Source organism: Melanotaenia boesemani, chromosome 4 (genome assembly GCF_017639745.1).
Source record: "Melanotaenia boesemani isolate fMelBoe1 chromosome 4, fMelBoe1.pri, whole genome shotgun sequence".
In the NCBI taxonomy this organism is placed as follows: domain Eukaryota; kingdom Metazoa; phylum Chordata; class Actinopteri; order Atheriniformes; family Melanotaeniidae; genus Melanotaenia; species Melanotaenia boesemani.
This window is the reverse complement of record NC_055685.1, coordinates 30,984,756-31,004,483: the sequence shown is the minus strand read 5'-3', so window position 1 is coordinate 31,004,483 and position 19,728 is coordinate 30,984,756. Positions and strand designations below refer to the sequence as shown.

At 39.8% G+C, this 19,728-nt stretch overlaps 5 protein-coding genes across 5 annotated transcripts; 2 read left to right on the top strand and 3 right to left on the bottom strand.

Moving 5' to 3' along the window:
* The first annotated feature begins 150 nt into the window (after positions 1-150).
* On the top strand, positions 151-3,976 carry mettl26 (methyltransferase like 26). Its single transcript, XM_041984178.1, has 6 exons — positions 151-483; positions 727-889; positions 2,570-2,629; positions 2,727-2,794; positions 3,040-3,118; positions 3,222-3,976. The coding sequence occupies exons 1-6, from the start codon at positions 290-292 to the stop codon at positions 3,276-3,278; spliced, it is 621 nt and encodes a 206-aa protein (XP_041840112.1). The 5' UTR covers positions 151-289; the 3' UTR covers positions 3,279-3,976.
* A 76-nt stretch (positions 3,977-4,052) lies between these two features.
* On the bottom strand, positions 4,053-6,198 carry wfikkn1 (WAP, follistatin/kazal, immunoglobulin, kunitz and netrin domain containing 1). The gene is made up of 2 exons (XM_041984156.1): positions 5,693-6,198; positions 4,053-5,569 (listed from the first exon to the last, which is right to left on the bottom strand). The coding sequence occupies exons 1-2, from the start codon at positions 5,957-5,959 to the stop codon at positions 4,064-4,066; spliced, it is 1,773 nt and encodes a 590-aa protein (XP_041840090.1). The 5' UTR covers positions 5,960-6,198; the 3' UTR covers positions 4,053-4,063.
* Positions 6,199-7,205: 1,007 nt separating this feature from the next.
* Positions 7,206-13,692, bottom strand: LOC121639024 (ras-related protein Rab-40C-like). Its single transcript, XM_041984174.1, has 6 exons — positions 13,004-13,692; positions 12,858-12,918; positions 12,692-12,752; positions 11,164-11,241; positions 10,723-10,945; positions 7,206-9,032 (listed from the first exon to the last, which is right to left on the bottom strand). The coding sequence occupies exons 1-6, from the start codon at positions 13,155-13,157 to the stop codon at positions 8,731-8,733; spliced, it is 879 nt and encodes a 292-aa protein (XP_041840108.1). The 5' UTR covers positions 13,158-13,692; the 3' UTR covers positions 7,206-8,730.
* A 966-nt stretch (positions 13,693-14,658) lies between these two features.
* zp3c (zona pellucida glycoprotein 3c) lies at positions 14,659-17,141 on the top strand. Its single transcript, XM_041982448.1, has 8 exons — positions 14,659-14,999; positions 15,105-15,211; positions 15,354-15,457; positions 16,051-16,234; positions 16,315-16,435; positions 16,506-16,594; positions 16,696-16,769; positions 16,966-17,141. Exons 1-8 carry the CDS (start codon positions 14,715-14,717, stop codon positions 17,139-17,141), a joined length of 1,140 nt encoding a protein of 379 aa, XP_041838382.1. The 5' UTR covers positions 14,659-14,714.
* LOC121639007 (inositol 1,4,5-trisphosphate receptor-interacting protein) lies at positions 16,429-19,609 on the bottom strand. The gene is made up of 2 exons (XM_041984155.1): positions 19,513-19,609; positions 16,429-19,232 (listed from the first exon to the last, which is right to left on the bottom strand). The coding sequence occupies exon 2, from the start codon at positions 19,225-19,227 to the stop codon at positions 17,299-17,301; it is 1,929 nt and encodes a 642-aa protein (XP_041840089.1). The 5' UTR covers positions 19,228-19,232; positions 19,513-19,609; the 3' UTR covers positions 16,429-17,298.
* Between the last annotated feature and the right edge of the window lie 119 nt (positions 19,610-19,728).

Below are 19,728 nucleotides of genomic sequence, written 5' to 3'. Positions count from 1 at the left end.
ATAAAATAAAAAAAAAAAATTGTGTTTTTACTTTTAATGTCTTTCATTTCTTTCTTTTTCTTTTTCCTCTTCTGTTTCTTTAAATATCAAGGAGCTTGTTCCCGCCCCTTGTTCTCATTGGCTCACAGATCAGTCACGAGACACAATGCGGAAGTGACCAGTGATCTATCGAAAAACATTTAAAGGTAGCATTGGTAACTCAGTGTGGTTTGTATCTTAACCCAGCTATCTGGAGTGGTTACGTAATCTGTACCGTGTAACACGGCAGTTATACCCAGGCCTTGGCACGATGCTGAGCGCCGCCGCGGCAGAAAGAAATAAGGAGCCTATTTTGGCGGTGCTCCGGCAGACGGTGAACATCGGCAGACCTCTGCAGGCACTGGAGATATCGTCCGGTACAGGGCAGCATGTCACTTATTTCGCACAAGCTCTGCGGAATATAATCTGGCAACCCTCCGAGTATGACCACCAGTCTCTTGCCAGGTAAACACGGGTTGTGTGTCAGTGAACATTTCTACACATTGAATAATTACCTATCCTACCTCGGATAGCTAATTGTTACTATCTTTGTAATAAAGGTGATGAGAATATCAGCACCTAAAATACTGTTTAATGTTTGTTCACTACAACCATTACAAGAGCTGATGAAGGCCATCAGTGTGTGTCAGCTGGGTTTTGTTTGAGGGTACCTGTATTAACAATAAAGCCTATTGTTACCATTCTCAGTATAGAAGCTTATAGAGCTCACTACAAGCTGGACAATGTGAAGCCTGCCATCCACCTGGATGCTTCTCTGCCGTACCAACACTGGGGATGGATCCATCCAGAGAGTCTCGACCTGGTCCTCAACATCAACATGATCCATATTTCTCCTTTTGCTTGTACGGAGGTAGGCCAGCTTCATGTATGTCAGTAATGAAAAGAATGGTTTTATTCATTGTGACACCCAAGGACTGCTTGTCAAAAGACAAAGCAGTTTAGACCAAAAGATAACAATCCAAATCTAAAATCCATGTATTAAGTGTAATGTTTAGACTGGCCTGTGTTGGCTTGTTCACTTCTCTCTTATGCAGTATCTGCCCCGTCTGAGATTGGTCGTACTCCATAATCCTTGAGATGCATTTTCACCATATAAAAGAACAAATGGTGCCTGACCCAGGACACACCAAACTCATTAAGTTGCTGTTTTATTCTTAAATACTTACACCTCCGTCATCTGCAGCCTTGGACACTGCGTAGTTGTCCCTGGTTTTAAACTTCAGTATGGGAAATAGTAAATGGACTGCATTCATCCGTTCGTGCACACATTCATACAGTGATTCTTATATCTTGGTTCTATAGCTCATGAGTGATGGCAAGTTGGAGCAAGAGATGGACATACAGCTGTATTAAGGATGTTGCACCAAACCTTGTTCTAAAGTCAAAGCTTTCAATTTACCGGTCCTTTTTTTTTTTTTTCTTTTTTCCAGTGCCTACCTGTAGCCATAAGATTTGAGCAGTGACTGAAAGAAAAAGATTGCAGATACATGCAGATGAAATAAGTTTCCTCCAGAGGGACACAGGGCTCAGCCTAAGGAGGCAATGAGGAGCTTGAGGATCCCAAAGGAGCTCAAATTAGAGTTAGCTGAGGAAGTTTGGGCATCTGGTTTGGTACCTCCTGGTCACCTCCCTTTGGGGGTTTTTCCAGCATGTCCAACAGGGAGCAAACACCAGGGCAGACCCAGAACAAACAAGAGGGATTATATACCCTCTAGTGAGAGTGTAGCTGGGTTGTCTGTGTTTCCCTCCTGGATCTGTTGCCTCTGCTACCCAACCTCAGATAAACAAAAGAAGATGGATGAATTGTACCCTCTGTTACTAGCAAATTATTATTATATTATTATGTTATTATTATTATATTATGTTATTATTATTTCTGTTATAAGCCACTTTTTAGTAAATTAACTCACTTAATGGGTCCTGAGCTTATTTTTATTCAGGGACCATCTCATCAGATGGTCCTGCCATGCAAAAAATACAAATTGTTGTTATATTTTATTTGTCTCACAGTAAGTCTCTATCACTTCCGTAAGTATTTGTTTCTTCACTGGAAATCATCAGAGATTTGTTGAAGGGGACCAGTGTGACTAACTGGCTTCAATGGTCACAGTCTGATAACTTGCATAAAGAGTCACAAAGGGACAAACGACAGCTACACAGTACTCTTTGAGGTCATAACTAAGTATATAACAGTCTGTTTTGTTGCTTTAAAAATGTTTTCACTTGTGTAAAAAAGAAAAAAAGTTCCTCCTTTAGAAACTGACCTGGTTTGGTTTCACTCATGTTCGCTGAATAGTTTTCAAGTCACATGATGTGGAAGTAATGCAGTGCAAGTGTATTTATACTACAGCTTTTAAGATGCATAACTCCTCACGTAATTGCAATAGACAGTGTTTTTTGTACAATATCCACCTTGGAGGCCTTATTCTATAAAATAGAGTAAAAGGCTTCAGTGGTTACCATCTGTTATTCAACCCCCACTGCCTGTGATGAGATTCTAGTACTTAAAGACACTGCTGCTTTTTTTCAGGGTTTATTCAGAGGGGCCGGGGCAGTGTTGAAGCCACAGGGTCTTCTTTTGACATATGGGGTAAGTATATAAAATAAATAAAAAAACGTGTCATTACCATGCACACTTTACCCCATAAACATAAACTCCACATGACATGTTGTTTTGTTCTTCTCAGCCTTATGCGGTGAATGGTCAGATCACCCCTCGGAGCAATGTAGAGTTTGACCACAGTCTAAGGCAGAGGTAAAAAGCTCCATTTTTTATTACTTATGCCTTGTTGAAGTGAGTTTTATGATAACTTTATATATTTGTAAGGGACTGAGTTGTGAAAATAAATGGGAGGCCAAGTGGCATCTGTTTTATAATACAGCTTTAAATACACAAGGTTGTTTTTTACAGATTAGTTAAGTACATATTACATGCAAAGAATGCAATAAGCCAAGCAAAAAATGATGAAAAAAAACTTTAGTTATTTCTTTATCTTGCAGGAACCCAGAATGGGGACTCAGGGATATCTCACTCCTCAGTTCTCTGGCACAGAAATATGGTTTATTCCTGGAGAAAATGGTAAGTTAGTGGGCTTGTTGACCTTCTGCACTTTCATTGTGGGAGTACATTTGTTTCCTGATATGTAATTATGTAATGTTTTGTTTTGTTTTTTTTTTTGTAGGTGGACATGCCAGCGAACAATAAATGTCTTCTGTTCAGGAAGGAGAGCCTAGTGTGAGGTATCCTGATAGTCCTTTTCTGGATTCACTCTGGTTTTGGAGCTGCATGGCCTCAGCATCTTAATTTAAGCTTGGATATATGGCCAAATTTTTAAGATTCATAAACAAGTCATGTTATTTCCATACTCTGAAACACACTGAAACAACTCATTTTTTTCTGTATTGCTTAGCTGAGTTAAAAGCTCTGAAACAGTTTATGTTGCCTCTGTTCTTTACCTCAAAATTACCAGCTATTATTTTTCTATTTTATTTGAATTATTTTTATTATAGTAATTTAGTGCTTTGCAGAGATAAGAGAGAATATATATTGCATAACATACATTACATAAAATAAGAATATTTGTATAAAAACACTTAAAATGTAACAACTAATTTAAGGAAGCAAAAACAAAACAAACTAGAAGCAAAGATCTGCAGGTGCCCATTTCTCAAGTCATACAAGAATCTCTTGTTTAGCTGCTGTCTTATTGTTAAATACAAACACATACAACACATTCCACAGACACACACACACACACATTATATATACACACACATACATATATATAAATTGTGTGTGTGTAAATATAGATTTTAAGTACTGGTTCGAGTGGAATGTAACAGGCTGTGTTGAGATGAAAATGCTTTCATAACTTGATTGAAATGCTTGTGGGCGTGTTTTGTAATCACATATTAAATATCAGCTTATTTGTGGTCATTCTGGTGCTTTTTTTTTCTTATTATAAAGGTAGATGTGACCAATGTCCCTTTATGGCTAAACCAGTCTGTACTAGGAAGTTTATAATCACTCACATGTCTTTTTATCCAGAGCATCGCGCAGCTTTTTGAGTCTGCGTTCAGTTATGGCTTTGACGTAGCTGTCTGACTGAATAACGGCCATTCCATCCTGCACCATTCCCATCACTAGCAAAGGGTTTTCCTCCACGGTGATGTTGGGGCAGGGGCAGCTCCAGTCGATCTTGGTGATGGTCACCTCAAGGTGCTTTGTATTGAAGAAAGTCAGGCCCATCTTTTCATCCCTCAGGACTTCTTCCAAGCTAAAGCGAGCTAACCCAGAGTCCAGATCCTCTACCAATTCCGTCAGCCTGCCCACAATGGCAAAGTCATTGCGGCACAAGCTGGGCATCATTTTCCCCCTCATCCGACAGGTCCTGCAGGGCTTCCGTTTAGGTTGTGGACAGTTTGCCTCACACTCCTTTTTGGTTCGGAAGTTGTTGGCATTCCCTTGGCAGCCACCATAAACAAAGGCCTGGCATTGTTTCATTAAGGAATTCCAGGTCCAACGGGCTTCCCAAGCTTTACAGGGGCCCTGCACAGCAGGCAGAGAGCAAATCCCCATCCCCTCTCTCTGGCAAGATGCTTTGCACTCCTCATAAGTCTCAAATCGGTTGCGACTGTCATCACATCCACCATTGTTGAAGGCCATGCAGGATCCCAACTTGCTGTCATAATACCAGTCAACATGACGTTCTCCGCTGCACTTTCTCAGGTCGACTTCAGCCAGACAGTCTGCTGGTGAAAATGGACGCCCCATGGGCATCTCAGGATCTTCAGAGAAATCATCATCAGCCCGACGAATGACAGATAAAGGATAGTCTGCACGAAGAACTCCAACAGAATTCCTCGCAATACAGGTGTAGATGCCTGTATCCCACACCTGGGCGTTGTAAATGACCAGCTGTCCAATGTTGGTGATAACCACGTTGCCGTACATCTGGTCTGGCCTCATGACCAGACGTTCATGCCGATCACTCTGCTTTTCCCACGTTACATCAGGTCTGGGGACTCCAATTACGTCGCAGTGGAAGCTGACTGTGCCTCCAACATAGATAGACTGGTGATGAGGGTTGGAGTATAGTGTCGGGGGCATAGGATCCTCTTGGGACGATGTTGGGGTGGGGTAAGCTGTAGTGTCTTGAGGCAGTGGGCTGGTATGGGGCCCAGCGAGGTAGAAGCGGCAGGGTATGACCGTTAAAGACACCCCCCGGATGCAGGCTTCTGCATCCATGTAGCAGCGGTTGAAATAGGTGAGGCCATCTGATGCGCAGGTGAAGTTGGGCTCTTTTTCACATCGGTCCTGACACTTGCAGATAGGCTGTCTGTCCCAGATGTCACATGTTGCTCCCTGCTGGCTGCAAATGAAGCCCTCACAGGTAGCAGTGGTGGCATCGCCTTCCTTCCCTCCACCTTTTCCATCTGGCTGAGCTGGAGTGCCATCAGAGAAACGTGCAGCAACGCAACTGTTGAGGCCACACACATTTGTGCAGCATTTTTCAAAGTCAGCACAGTCCTGAACACAGAATATTTTAATTAGTTGTAATTCCTACTTTTTAAAAAAAAAACTCAAAATGAACATATTTTGACTGTTTATTTTATTTCTAATGTTGAAATGAATATAAACAAATGACCTCACCTCATCGATACTACATTCCCTCTCGCAGGTGCTCTGCGCATCAACCCAAAGATTGGCATTAAGCTTATTTGGACAAAACCCCTCATGTTCAACTTTGGACCCTGCCACACTTGCACACAAAGAAAATTCGAGAATATCGCACACCAAGATCACCAAGAAACACGCACGAATCCATCCTGTTTGTAGTTTATTTGAGCTCGGTGCGTTATGCCAATCTGTGTCCTTTGAATGTCTTTCTTCCCAAGGTTGTAGAGAGATTTTACACATTGTTGCTCCTTTGTATCAGGCGCCCACCAAAGATTCCCATCCCTCCTTTGGGGTTTTAAGAAAAGAAAGACGATTATGGTTAATTTTCGAATAAAGTAGACCGTTTTACGCGTAAAGTGAAGGAAAATTGTGCGCAGAAGAAAAAAAAAAGTTGTATTCCGAACGATTAAGATTAGTCCCGGTGCGCTGCACGTTTAATGAACAATGTTAACTCCGGTGGTCAGATAAGACACCGTAATTGGCTGTGTAAAATATTCCCTTCGATTATCACAAGTTATGCAACAATGAGCAAAATCAACCTCCAGTAAACGCGAGAGAAACGAGCGAAAAGTGCACAATGAGAGTGAAGGACGCACAGCAGCCTTTCAGGGTGTGAATGGAGGTGGAAAGGGCAGCCCCCTCTGACCGCCCCCCTGGTCGTCCTGTGTCTGAAACTTTTATGAAGCAGCACCATGCGCTACGCAACTGGACAAACATTGTAAAAACATCAAAGAAAACGTGTGGCCTTGGTTGCAAGCTGTCTTCACCATCGTGCGCACAGAGCTACACATTCCGGTGAGAAATCCAACAAGAAATGCGTCCAAATCGCGCCATTCAGAAAAAGGTCCGTTTAAATGAATAAATTAAAATATTTTCATGCAAGTCAGATATTTGTAAACCTTTATTTTTTTGTGCACAAATCAAGAGAGCCAAAATGTTTATAGCTGCCCAAGGCGCAGGACAGAAAAAGCATGAAAACCAAACACGGGGCGTGTCGCATCACGTCCCACACAAACACGCTGTTTGCGCCCTTCTTGTCTAGACATGGGTCAATTTATCACCGGCCCTCATTCACGTGCAGCTCAGAGATGCCACGGCCAGGTGGGAAGACGTAAAGCGCCACATTTTCAACAGTGTGTGACTCATCTTTGAGCCGACCAGGCTCGGAAGGCGATGAGAAGCAGCTCCCCTCGTCCTTTCATTGGCAGTGACCCCGCAACCTTTGGATGACTTCTGACCGCGCTGCATTCATGCGTCCCGGTTACCCCCCCAAATTAACCAATACCGAGAGAGCAGATAATCAATTCAGCACCCCCCCTCCCTTCCTCCTCCCACGGGTTTTAATGCACTTAAGCACCCACAGCTCAGAGGTGGACAAAGGAAAGGGGGAAGAAAGGAGTCCCACAATTCTCACAGCATCACCAATCAATGTTAGAATGAAAAATATTACACTGTGGAACAAGTTCAAGAAAACTTAAAATCCAGCTTTGGCTTTTACCCTTTATTTTGATGGAGCACTGCCTTTGATGGAGGCAAAAATATTAATGTTAAACCTTGAAATAATCATTAAGAAACGTTTACATATTGTGCTTTAAATGTTCACTCAAGAGTTTCTGGTAGTTTATTGTTCTGGTCTCAGTACAACATAAAAGAGAAACATGCACCCATTCTCTATGCCCTGGATGACCTTATTACACACACACAGACCCATGACACTGAAGATGCTGAGCACAGCACATCGGTGGTGGAAGGAAAACTAAAATTCATATTAGAATAACAAATGTGTTGCTTATTTGATTTTTAAAATATAATCCGTTTTGATTAAAACACTTTGTCCATAATACATCTTCCATGGTAAACAGCCACTGTAACTGTTCCTACTCTACACACAGGCTGGAAAGTACACTGAGCAGAAGAACAAATACTCAAACAAGCAGTGATGCTGAATGAAATTAAGTACGCCACAGCTTTTCCCTTCAGATGTTCACAATCGCACACGTTACCACATAGCTGCAGAAAATAAGCAAATGGATATCGTTTTACATTCATAAATACATAGCATATACATAAAACATCCAGTAAAACGCAACTATGATTTAAAAAAATGAAGTTTCTCTAACCAACATCCTGTGAGTTTATAAATTCATATCCATGTGAGCAAAAAATGCTCAGTTTTCTCATCGGCTCCAAAGCAAATTCTTCATTTGCCAAGATTAAAATGAATCATGATAGTGATTTTAGCCAGTTAAAGAAGTGATGCATCAAATGGGATAGGATCTAGAGGCATAAAAACATAATGGAGATGAAGGGTTGGGCTTGAAAACAAGAAAAATTTGATTTGCCTTTTTGGCTCACAGTCTAAAAATGTTTTCCCATAAATTGCTCGTGAATCTTTCATTAGTTCCAGTCTATCTGGAAAACAGCTGCTCCTCCCATCAAACTCAACTAAGACCAGTTTTAATCAATACTCAGGAAACGCTGAGTTTTAAAATAAACAGCAAAGCACTCTCGAGGTTGCACAGGTAATTTTCTGCTGTAAAAAAAGAACATCAAAAGAACGTCTCCCAACACATTCAAGACAAAAACAAGCATTCGAAAACTCCCCACAACTATCACCAAACAGTATATTTACAACTTCAAGTCCAGTTTAAATACCTATAAATCCTCTTCCACATAAAAGCAAGACGTTTGTAGTGTTAATGGGTGAGTGGTAATCCTCAATTCACATCAGTTGGTCCCAAGGAAATCTTGTTCTACTCGGTCACAGTGAGCCTCTGTAGTAAGGGGTACAGGTTAACAAACATCCACAAGATGGCACCAGCAGGAGCAAAGACAACAGAAACCAACCCAACTGTCCCAGTCAGTTCCCAAAGATCATAGTTCACAGCTATGTTCATCAGTGATGAAGGTTGCTAGCAGCTCTCCATGCTCTCCTCTAGCTGTGTGATCTCTTGAAGCAACAATGCCTTTAATACCGGCCCCATGGAGACAAGAACAAGTCCACTCTGTCACTATGAAATCTTACAGTTCCCCTTGGAGGAGGATGATGAGTATTTTGGAGGACTCTGTGGAGGCCTGAAGGATTTTGAGCGTCTGAGACTGTTAGCTTTGCTTCCACTGCTGCTTCCACCAGATGCCGTGCTGTTAGCCACCGAGTAAGAGCGTCCGTGCATCATGACAGCATTCATCCCGTTAGCCATAGAAAAAGATTTAAGGTGGGATTTGATGGCCACGGGAAGTGGTAGTTTGTCGATGAGGTGCACTGGTGTGCAGGAAACGATGGAACGGCAGCACAGGTCTTGGAGGCTGAAGACTACGTAACAAAGAACAAAGGGTTGTGAGACAAATACAGTACTTTTGGTACCTGAACCTTTTCCTTGAACTAATGAACTGTAGTAAACAAGCTTAAACCTCAGCAGATTTATGCTCTTATAAAATATTTCAACTTAAGCTTTCTAACATGTGGAATAGATATATAATATACGTATACACCTGATAGACAGCAAATTTAAATATTTCTAATTAAGTTTAGAAATTATATGCTTTATCCTGATCCTAGGGCTGGGCGACATGGCAAAAAAAAAAAAAAAAAAAGATTACGATACATTTTTTTTTAAATATATTGACCGATATCAATTTTGTTGATGATTTTTTTTTAAATACTGTCAGTTTTAAATCATTTGTACTGAAAACTAAAACAATTAGAGATTAGTTCATTTTAGTTAGTTCTACTTTTCTGCTACTACTGCACACAGTAGTAGCAGAATGTTTTTGACAGTAACATGTTTTTGAACACGCTACCATGCACTAACATCTGTCCGTCTGTCTGCATGACTTGTAAAAGCATGTGCCCGAGCAAAACTTTTGCTCCTCTTTGAAAGATGCACATACAGCGTAACAGCTGCAAACGATGAGGCCACTGGCTGCTGTTTTGGTCGTGTGGCTGCACCGCTAGTAGTGGCTAAACTGCTCGGTCTACTTTGTGTCAAACTGACAGGCTGTGTGGACTGTGTGCTAGCATTTCAATGCTTTGCATATAATCACTTCGGTGTTATTCCTTTAAATAATTAAACCGATTTGTTGAGTTGCTGGATTTTGAGGGCACCAATCACTTAGATGCCTTGCAAACTGGTTTAATTTGCTCCACGTCTCTTTGGAGATATCCAAACCTCCGCCACACAACCGACGTGACCTCGTCTTTGGAGGATAACTCTGATGTCATGTCTGGCATCTATTTTGCTGCCTTCACCACCACGTTCGGTCATTCTGCTTGCCTAGCTTCAACTTCTCCAGCAGCATATGGAGGTGGAGCAGAAAAAGGTCGACTCTCACTGGCTGTTTTCACGTGCATTTCCGCCATGTCTGATCGAGTAAATGGGCTTACAGCTGATGGACCAGACATTTATTGCGATCATTAAGCATGATCATACCAGCCCTACCTGATTCCTGTTTGAATTTTTTTTTCTTTATGCTGATTAATTTCACTTTTCACATATTAAACTATTTCCTCAAACTATCTTACAGGGTTTACTTGTGAAAGAAAGCCTGGCTGGAAAGTTGTGTGTGTGTTCACGATCAAATTACTAGTCTGTTACCAATGAACCATTTGAGGTTTTTTTCTTTTATCTTTTTTGAACTTGCACTATTTGAAAACATTTGTTTACTGTATCCCAACTTCTTTCTGTTTAGTTTAATTTTGTTTTAATGCTGAATAATTTAAAACAAGCTAATACTTTTCAAAGTAAAGTTATTTCTGAACTTTAGACATCTGATAAGTTGTCTTGGTGCCATTTTTTATTAATTTCAATAATTTCCTCATTCAATTTATTTATATTTTAATTTATAATCTAACTATCTTAACTACAATTAAACTAGGAACAAACTAAATCTTTGAAACATTTTCCTTTTTTTAGAATAATAATTTTGTTTGTGTGACAGGAAAAAACACACTCATTCCTTATTAGACCTAGTTTGTGGGAAATAAAATGAATTAGCAGGGTTACCTCTGTTGGGCCTCCAGAATTTCTCCATCCCATGCCTCATCAGCACAATGCGTGACAGCTCTGTGAACGACTCGATGACGTTGAAGTTGCAAAGAGGGCTGACCTCAAAGAAGGTCATGCTGTTCTTCTCTGCGTAAGCCCTCGCTTGCTCCGTTGGCACCTGCCGCTTGAAGGCCAAGTGAAGTCTGTTTCCCACAAGGATCCTGGGCACACCTGGAGCATGCTGATGGAAATAATATCATAATGCGATAATATTAGGCTATTAAACTCTAATTTGCTTCTTGAAAATGCAAATTTACTAGATTAACTCTATTTATAATAAACCTAGAACAAGATGATGACCTTTCCCAGGGCTGTAATAACATGAAACAAGATAATCTCCTCATCGACGTGTACATGCTATTGTCTTTGTGCAACAGAAAGGGGTTGAAGGGGGATTACCTCGTCAATTTCTCGTATCCAACGGTCAATCCCATCAAACGACCAGCCGTTGGTGATGTCATACACAAGCAGGATGCCCTGTGAAGTAAACATATTCACATATGACCTTCTTAGACATGATCAACAGTGACTGACCACAAAAGAAAAAAAAAAAGACTGTTAAAGCAAACTTGTAGGCACATTTGATGAACTTATAAAGCAGAGCTACTCATTTTGGTCATACGAGAGGGCGGCAGTCCTGCAGCTTTTCAATGTTTTAGATAAATTTAATGGATCCAACAACTTAGTTTTGCACAATGACTCATTCATTTGAGTCAGGTGTGTTGAAGTAGGGATACATTTAAATACTGCAGGACTGTGGCCTTCGTAAGTCTCCACTGAGTAGCCCTGTTATAAATAAGCAGCTTGATAAGATGGAAATGAGTAAAATTGTGAAGTCTACCTTGTAAAGAAATAATATGAGCAATCACAGCAGAACTTTCCATCCTGACTTAACCTTTGCAACCTCATAGAACACAGCTAGCCTGACTAGATAGCAAAAAAATAAATAAATAAAAAGCAGTATTAGCTTTAATAGCTAATGACCTTTTTCACTGGTAGAAAATTCTGGGTTTTAGCACATGTGGATAACCTTGGAGCTGGTGTATAAGTGACTATACAGAAACTACTCAGGGCGCTAGACTAACTTTTTGCACTAGTGCGCCTTTTTATTTTGGGTGCACCAGCAAAAAAGTTGATGTGCAACCAAATTTTCGGTGTTGCTCTCAACACTTTTGAATCCATTTTAACTGTTGCCTCATATATATATATATATATATATATATTTTTTTTTTTTTTTTTACAAATACATTTTCTTCAAACACTCTTTAGGCCAATTTTCCTCCATCTTGAAATGATAATTACATGTCTGTGTTGTTCTTTGTTGTACTGGATTCAAACCAACACACAATATGGCGTACAACTGTGGACTAGAGCCAATTCAAGGAGAAGAACCACCTCTTCTGTTTTTTTTTTTAAATCAGGATGTTATTCTTCCCTGTGCTCAGTTAAGGGAGGAATTAACACTGAATACCCAGACTGCCTTTTTTTGTTTGGGTGGAGGGGTGGGGGTCTAGGTGTAGGTGAGTCCTACACCTAGACCTGCAAAATGTTACGCACACCAGTGCAACCAAGAAAAAAATTTGCCACACACCACAAATTTTTGGTCCAATTTTTACACTGCTGTGTAACTTCTTTTTTTTTTTTTTGTAAATAAGGACAGCTGTAATACACCAGAGAGCTGTTTTGGTTTTATAGTACATTCATTATGCAAATCTACACTACCAGCCACATGTTTGGAAACACTTATGTATTAGATTTAATTGAGAAGTGTGTCCAAACGTTTGGCTGGTAGTGTAGATTAATCAAACCATTAGCATGTAAATCTTAATCAAATCCAATTTTGAAATCAGTAAAGATTCACACCTCTAGCCCAGACTTTAAATACAGATTTCTAATATAAAAGGGAAACAATGGCAGTACACATTACCTGTGCCCCACGAGAGTAAGACCTGAAGATGGTGCAAAATCTGCCTTGTCCTGACGTGTCCCTGTGATAGACGCACAAGCACATAAATAATCCTTACAAGTTTTCTTTAGGGCTGGTCGTCACTGTAAACACGAGTGCATTGTGCAATACTGTTATAAAAGCTTACCATAATTCTAATTTTACTCTTCTTCCATCCAGCAGTATAGTGGTGGTCTTGTAATCGATCCCTACAGGTAAAAATAATCCACAGAGAGTAAGCCATACTCCAGGCTTCCAACTCAATTTAACAAGCAAACACACGCAGATACTTACCACTGCTGCAGGCATATGGAGACTCTACTGATCCATCTTGCAAACTGTCCAGTATTTCACCTTTTCCAACATCGCTGTCTCCCACCAGTAGAAATTTTAGGAGATAATCATAACTCTTTACAGGGCTGCTCTGAGTTCCCATCATCCCACGCATTGGATTCGAATAACAGAGAGCTTTTTAAGCTCGCCGATGTTTCCTACTCGGGGCACGGGACAAACCAGAGGGTCCCGACAAAGGTCGCGAAAGCTTAAGGACCGCCGTTTGACGTTAGCGTAGTCTAACCAGTTAGCAGGTGTGCTATTTTGAGTTTCCGATTACTAATGTCTTTACTTTTTGTGACCTTTGACAACCAAAGTAACTTCCTAGTTCAACAGGCCGTAACGTGAAGGATCTTCTAAGAGTTTATTTTTTAGCATTTGAAGCTAAATCTAAACACCGAAGATGTATCGAATAATCAAAACAAGCTCAGCTGCTAGCTTACTCGTTAGCTAGTCTGCAAACACAAACGATGTTATTGCATTCTGTTAAAAATTACAGAAGCAGAGAATAAACTGGGCAATTTATTAATAAATATAATTAGAATCTACCAAACAAAATAATATTTTTAACAGTTACTCTACAGAAAGAGCCGAAAAGGAACATTCAACTACCGTAAAATGTACATCCAAGAGTAACGTGTTGGAACTTCCTGTGAATTGCGTCACAAGAAACGTAACATCCGTTCTTTATAAATAAAAATAAAAAATAGATTTATTTATTTATTTATTTATCTATTTTTCAACTACATCAAGTATTTAATTAAGTTTTCAAAATGTCCAAAATGTGTATAACTAATGTTTCTAACCTGCCCTGTATCCACTTATTTACATGTAATCAATTGTACTGATTAGGGCGTTCAGTGGAATTATTAAAAAAGTAATATGTGTTTTAGAATAAACTGTCCCATTTTAATTTACTGCTTTAAGTTAATTATAATGTATAGGTGAATAAATGCTATATTGGCTCTATACAATTACTTTCTTTTAGATAAGATCTAATAAGATGACAAATTAAGATTCTTATCTTATCTTATCTTTATATTCGATAAATAAGTTGCAGTTGAAATCTTGGCTCAGTCAAGCGTTTCATTTTGTGAATAAAAAAGATGTGGGTAAATGTCATTCTGCTGCAATACTGCAGAATAAAAGACATAAACCCCTTTGAAAATTTTAATTGAATAGGCTAATTTGTTGTTGTTCAATTATTTAAAGAGGCTACTATAAAATCAATGTAAAATGACTTAACTTTAAAGTAATAAAATAACTAATTTGTGTCACAAATTAAAAAGCAATTTTTTTACTTTTTTTTTTTTTTTTTTTTTCCACCTCATTGGTTGTTTGTGATTGTCATCTTTTGCAGCTGTAACAGTTCTTTCTTGATTGCAGTGTGGGAAAGCTAGGTGAACCTCTGCTAGAGGCATATGGTGGAGTGAGAATGGTGCCAATAAATGATGGGTTTGTATTCCTGTTCTTTTTTTCTGCCTGCTCTGGTTTGCTTGCTTGTGGATCAGAGTGGGAGAGAGGGAAGACTGTGATAGATAAAGAAGAAGAAGAAGCTCACCTTCCTAAATCTAAATCTTGGTATAGATCAAATGATGGATCCTCGGTTCCTGGAGCAAAGAAGTTTCCTGTATATCTCACTGTGTCACCTTCCAATGATCACAAAGCTGATATGAAACCAGAAAAAGGAGCTAGAGATGTACCCAAATGGCTCAAAACAGTGTTACTTGGAATTCCTCCCACTTTTTCTGATGACGAAGGAGCAACACACACACCAGACTTGGTTGAAATCTTGTGTCATTTTGACAGAATATATGTAAGAGTCAGAAGGGAGTTCTTCAAATCTAAGGATGCATTCAAGTATTTAAAACTAGGTACTTGTTCTGTCAACTATCGAAATAAGGATTACTACTTTCTAATGCACTCTCTGAAAACCGACTGTGGATTCAAAATAGAGGTTGGTAAAGAACAAAGTTTCCTTAATTTGAAACTCGTTAGTTTTTTTTGTTTGTTTTTTTTTTTTGTTAATGCTGGGAACTAAACAGGAATATTTCTTTTCCAGAGCTTTCCAAATTATTTGTCTGTCAGCATAACATTCCACTACAAGCCAACCAGTACAGTTTTAAGAGAAATTCCATTTGACATTCTTCTGCAATGTAAATATCCCAGGTAAGACTTTATATGTCTTTTAGATTTACTGAAGATTTTCAGGTGAATGCTATTTTTGATCCCTGTTGTGTGTTGGTTTTTAGTCTGACTTGTGTATTATGTTGTTTTTTTTGTTTCATTCTTTCTTTCTAAATTGCTGCAGGTGGTTTTACTCCTACAAAGTTGGCTTCCATCCCAAACTACAGGGAGGAACACTTTACAGAGCACTCCAAACAAAAGGCAGTTTCACCATTACCCCTCAGGATGGTATGACTTTCAAATGTGGTTTGAAACATATCCACTTTCAAACATTTTGAATGACAATCAAAGCTGCCACCTTTAAGCCAAAAAAGACTGAAATGTTCAGATGAATCAGAGACATTCTAAGGCCTTAAATAATATCTCGAGCTGAAAAGATTTTCCTAATTTAATGCGGCTGGAAATTTGGAAAACACTGAACAGGAAATGTATTGTTGGGCTGAATTATGCAACAAAGTGGAAAGTAGCCCTTTTTAATATAAGCTATTTGAGCAAAGGACTGCATCTGCTTCTGAGGTGCTGTTAACTGCCTTTTAGGGAATTTGTGGCCTCATTTGAAACTGATTTAAAAAAAAACAAAACAATGAGGACAACCTTTTAGTTTGCACAAAATTTAATTTAATGCAACCACAACGGCTGTTTTATGTTAAGTACATCACAACAAACATGGACAATTATTCTCAGGAATTCATATTACTCAGAAGATTGCCTGATCCCACAAACATTTCTTAAACTTGTTTGCTATGCACTGCGTGAACTTGTCAAATGTTCTGCAGCAGTCTTAGTTTAACTGTTTTGTTTCTTTTGTCGTCCTGCTGCAGCATCAGGGAATGAAATCTCCGGCTTCATAAGCTACAGCTTGGGCCATCCAATGTATTTTGAGGCCAGCGGACCTGACAGAAGCACAAGTTCTGGGGATAAGAGGATGTACATCAATAATTGCTTTGTGACTGCTTCCAAAGACCCCTACTCACACCCTAACTACACAGTCATTGCCAATCAAGGGTAGTATTTGAACTGTAGCAGTACTGCTGTTTTGAGTTACATTTCCTTTGAATAAACACTTATTTTGGCTCTAAATTTAGCTGTATGATTGATGGCAAGCTGTCGATGCAGTCAAAATTCCTTGCTGGTGACTCAAAGATGGTCCAGAAATTCAGTGTGGGTGCTTTCATTTTCAAGGACAGTTCTTCTACCTCGCCACAGGTAAGCCAACAATTAAAGAGCTACATGCTGTCAAACGGGATATTTATGTAAACACTAAAATTCTACTAAGCGATTCTACATGCACTGCAAGATGTCTGTGGGGCCACTTACTCCAAGTGAAAGCTCAAAGGCCTGCAATTATGATCATGCAACCCACAAGTGAGTTGAGACATGCTAAAACATGCCTGAGGCAAACTTTTTTGGGTGTTGCATGTGTGTACACAATGACCTGATTTAACTTGATAATGTTCATGCTTTAGGTGGAAGGAGCTGTACGGTAAAGACTCTGTTTGCAAATGCTGTGAATCAACATGTTCATCAGCAAAACCAAAGAGTAAGTTCACACATGGTTTCATTTCCACATAACGGAAGGAAGATGCAGCTTTAACTGTTTATAAATGCAATAGTTGACACAACCCTCTGTGTGGCACAAGACTCATTTTTACAGTTCAACAAATCCAGTACAAATCCAAAGTGATTATTTATTTCTGAGCAAATAAAAGTTTGGAATTCAACATTTTTCATTTCAGCTGCATCCGAGGATATAATCTCCAGTCACCCTTGGAAGGTTGACTTTAGCAGTGAAGATGAATATCAGGAAGCAGACCCTCAGATGAAAACCACACATGCTGAAAAGGTCAGCTTGGAGGATCCGCATATGGAAGAGCATACGGAATCCACGACCATGTCCGTGGCTAAGATGTAATCAGAATTTTACAATAAATTAATTGCTTCAGTTTGGGGGACTCCTTTATTGGATCAGTATGCCGTTATCTCATGATCAGACCACAACTTGAATGTTTGCCATATAAATTATTTTAAAGAAAATACTTAAATCAAAACTACAGATTTTTGTTTTTTTTTTAAGTGGAAGAGCTGGGAATGTTGCAGCATTGAACGACATAATCATGAATCAGCATGTGTGCATTTCTAAGCATCTCCTGGAAATGCATGACAGCATTTTTGTATATACAGTTATGCACCACAAGGGGATGAAAAAGATTCACCATCTTTGCTTTGGTGAACTCCCTGGAAACTCCAATAACTTCAGTTAAAGGATTTCCTATAAGAACATGGTTCAGCAGCTTCTTCTCAAGGCTTCTCTCCAAGAACACCAGCAGGTCTCGTAGCCTGGAAACCACACATTTTTCTTCCCACTGTGATGGTTTTGTGCTCAGAAGCAGGTGCATTAGTGCAGTTTTGAAGTGAAAATCCTTCAGTGCCGTACTTCCTGAAAATGCCATCTGTCTCTTGTGAAGGAAAAGTGCAATTTCAAGAGTTTGATTGTGGCAGGAGTTTTCAGGGAGGCGTTTACTGAGATATTCTAAAAGCTGCTTTTCATAGCTGGTCAGTGAGAGTGTCCAAAAAGTATCAAATTCCTTGGAGGACCAGGGGGAAATAAAGAAATGGGCATCAGTGTGATATTTAACCACTGGGTTCATACTGAAGCTAATCATCTTCCCCGATCTGAATCGAATGACCAGAGCACCTGGACCCTCAATGTAGCGAATGTTGAGCTCAAACTCGTACTTATGTGAAATCAGTGCCCATGCTTGTCTGATAGTGCTCTGAAACCATCTGGTAACCTGTGATTTTGACAGGAATGGTGTGTTCTTAGAACACAGAGGGCCATCACAAGCATCAGCTGTTTTTGCCTTTACTTTCTCAGTTTCACAATGCAGCAGGCAAACCATATCATCGTCTGCATCAGAGGACTGACAGGGGCAGTCATTTTGGATTTTCTCATGTTCCACAAGTTTGATTTGACCACAAACTTGCATTTCCAACAGCAGATCACTTGCCCTATTGTTCCAGAGCAGACACTGAAACCTGTAAGGCTCAGGTGGAGTAAAATGAACGATGATGTCACATGTATTCACCATCTGGACGCCCTCAATCACCATACTGCCATCTTTATCACAGATGGTCTTCATGGCATCTAAGAGGTCATTTGCGAATCCTTCCAAAAATTCATCCTCCCTCCATTTCTTCTCTGATGAGACTTGAACACATTTAGCATGAAACTGCAACAGAGTTTTCACGTCAGGCAGCGACACCTCAGCAGCAGTACAGATCATGGGGAGGGACCTGGTTCCCTTTATGTTCGTGTGGGAATTTCTGGTCAGGTATTTCCTAAAGAAGCGGATCATGGAAAGGACAGAGAATGTGTTCCAAATGTACCAGAGGTAATCCCTCTCCCACCCTGAAGCTGCCTTCTCTGAAGTCTCATTTTCTGTTGTCTTGGTGTCAACATGTGAAGGAGGTGAATCTTGTTGCTGGGACGTTTCTACCTCTTTAGGCTTCCTGTCTTTATCCTGTGGTCTTCCAGGCTCTTCAGCCGAGCTCTCAGTCAGGATGTCTTTTCCACTTTGCACATGGGTGATTTGGGAAGTTTTCATATCAGTCTCAAGTTCACTGTCATGTTTTTCTGACAGACTTGAGCCTGGTTTATTAGTGAACTGTCCCTCTGGTAAACTGTGATCAGCGTTGTCCTCTTCTGATTCTTGTTCAGTGATTTTTAAGTCTAACATCTTATCTTTCTCAGCAGGATGCTGATCAGACTTACGCTGCTCTTCTTCAGGAAAGTCATCTAAACCATCCTGAGGCCCTTTGTTGCTGACAGATGACTTTACTTGGTTTAGTTCCTCGTCTCCTCTCAGTAGCCTCTCTTCAGGCTTTTGATTACTCGTGGTGACGATGTCTTCCCATTCTTCAACCCCGGGATCGTCCTGTGGACACACCAGGAGACCCAGAGCCACCACTAACACTCGCAGAAAAGCTTCTGGCATCATCAATACTGTTTGTGAAAGTAAGCAGGGATCAAAAGTTAATCTAAAAATACACATTCTGATCTTTGAAATGTGTAAAAACAAGAGAGTGAATTAATATCCTTAAATTGAGAATTAGAAACATTTTATAAATGAAGATGCTGCTGTTAAATTTCACCATGATGCAAAGAAACAGGAAATGAAGTGACTTCCTGAAAGCACTTTAAATTTCTTTTTGTGGTTTAACTGAACATTAGCCATTGTTACTTATTCCACAATACCTTAAAAGAGAAAAAGAAGAATACGCACCTACATAAGAGATTGCTTATCTTGACAGTACAAGGTTCCGGTAATGTGTGACTAGGTATAAAGGAGGAAACAACCTTGCACAGCCCCAGGCTCTTACATCTCTTCCTATTTTAGATGCAAGTTGCGACTAACTTCCTGCACACCCTGCCCACCCATGTGCTCTGCTGTGACATTTTCCTGTACAAGATTCAGAAGAAAAAAACGTTTGAGCTGATT

Bases quoted from the DNA above. Each gene is read 5' to 3' on its own strand.
- mettl26 (XM_041984178.1), top strand. From the start codon at position 290: ATGCTGAGCGCCGCCGCGGCAGAAAGAAATAAGGAGCCTATTTTGGCG. The intron at 2,630-2,726 runs GTAAGTATATAA...TGTTCTTCTCAG, and splicing joins GTCTTCTTTTGACATATGGG to CCTTATGCGGTGAATGGTCA. The intron at 2,795-3,039 runs GTAAAAAGCTCC...TTTATCTTGCAG, and splicing joins GACCACAGTCTAAGGCAGAG to GAACCCAGAATGGGGACTCA.
- wfikkn1 (XM_041984156.1), bottom strand. From the start codon at position 5,959: ATGTGTAAAATCTCTCTACAACCTTGGGAAGAAAGACATTCAAAGGAC. The intron at 5,570-5,692 runs GTGAGGTCATTT...TTCTGTGTTCAG, and splicing joins GGGAATGTAGTATCGATGAG to GACTGTGCTGACTTTGAAAA.
- LOC121639024 (XM_041984174.1), bottom strand. From the start codon at position 13,157: ATGCGTGGGATGATGGGAACTCAGAGCAGCCCTGTAAAGAGTTATGAT. The intron at 12,919-13,003 runs GTAAGTATCTGC...TTTTACCTGTAG, and splicing joins TCCATATGCCTGCAGCAGTG to GGATCGATTACAAGACCACC. The intron at 10,946-11,163 runs GTAATCCCCCTT...TATTTCCATCAG, and splicing joins GGATACGAGAAATTGACGAG to CATGCTCCAGGTGTGCCCAG.
- zp3c (XM_041982448.1), top strand. From the start codon at position 14,715: ATGAAACCAGAAAAAGGAGCTAGAGATGTACCCAAATGGCTCAAAACA. The intron at 15,000-15,104 runs GTTGGTAAAGAA...TTTCTTTTCCAG, and splicing joins ACTGTGGATTCAAAATAGAG to AGCTTTCCAAATTATTTGTC. The intron at 16,595-16,695 runs GTGAGTTGAGAC...TTCATGCTTTAG, and splicing joins TATGATCATGCAACCCACAA to GTGGAAGGAGCTGTACGGTA.
- LOC121639007 (XM_041984155.1), bottom strand. From the start codon at position 19,227: ATGATGCCAGAAGCTTTTCTGCGAGTGTTAGTGGTGGCTCTGGGTCTC.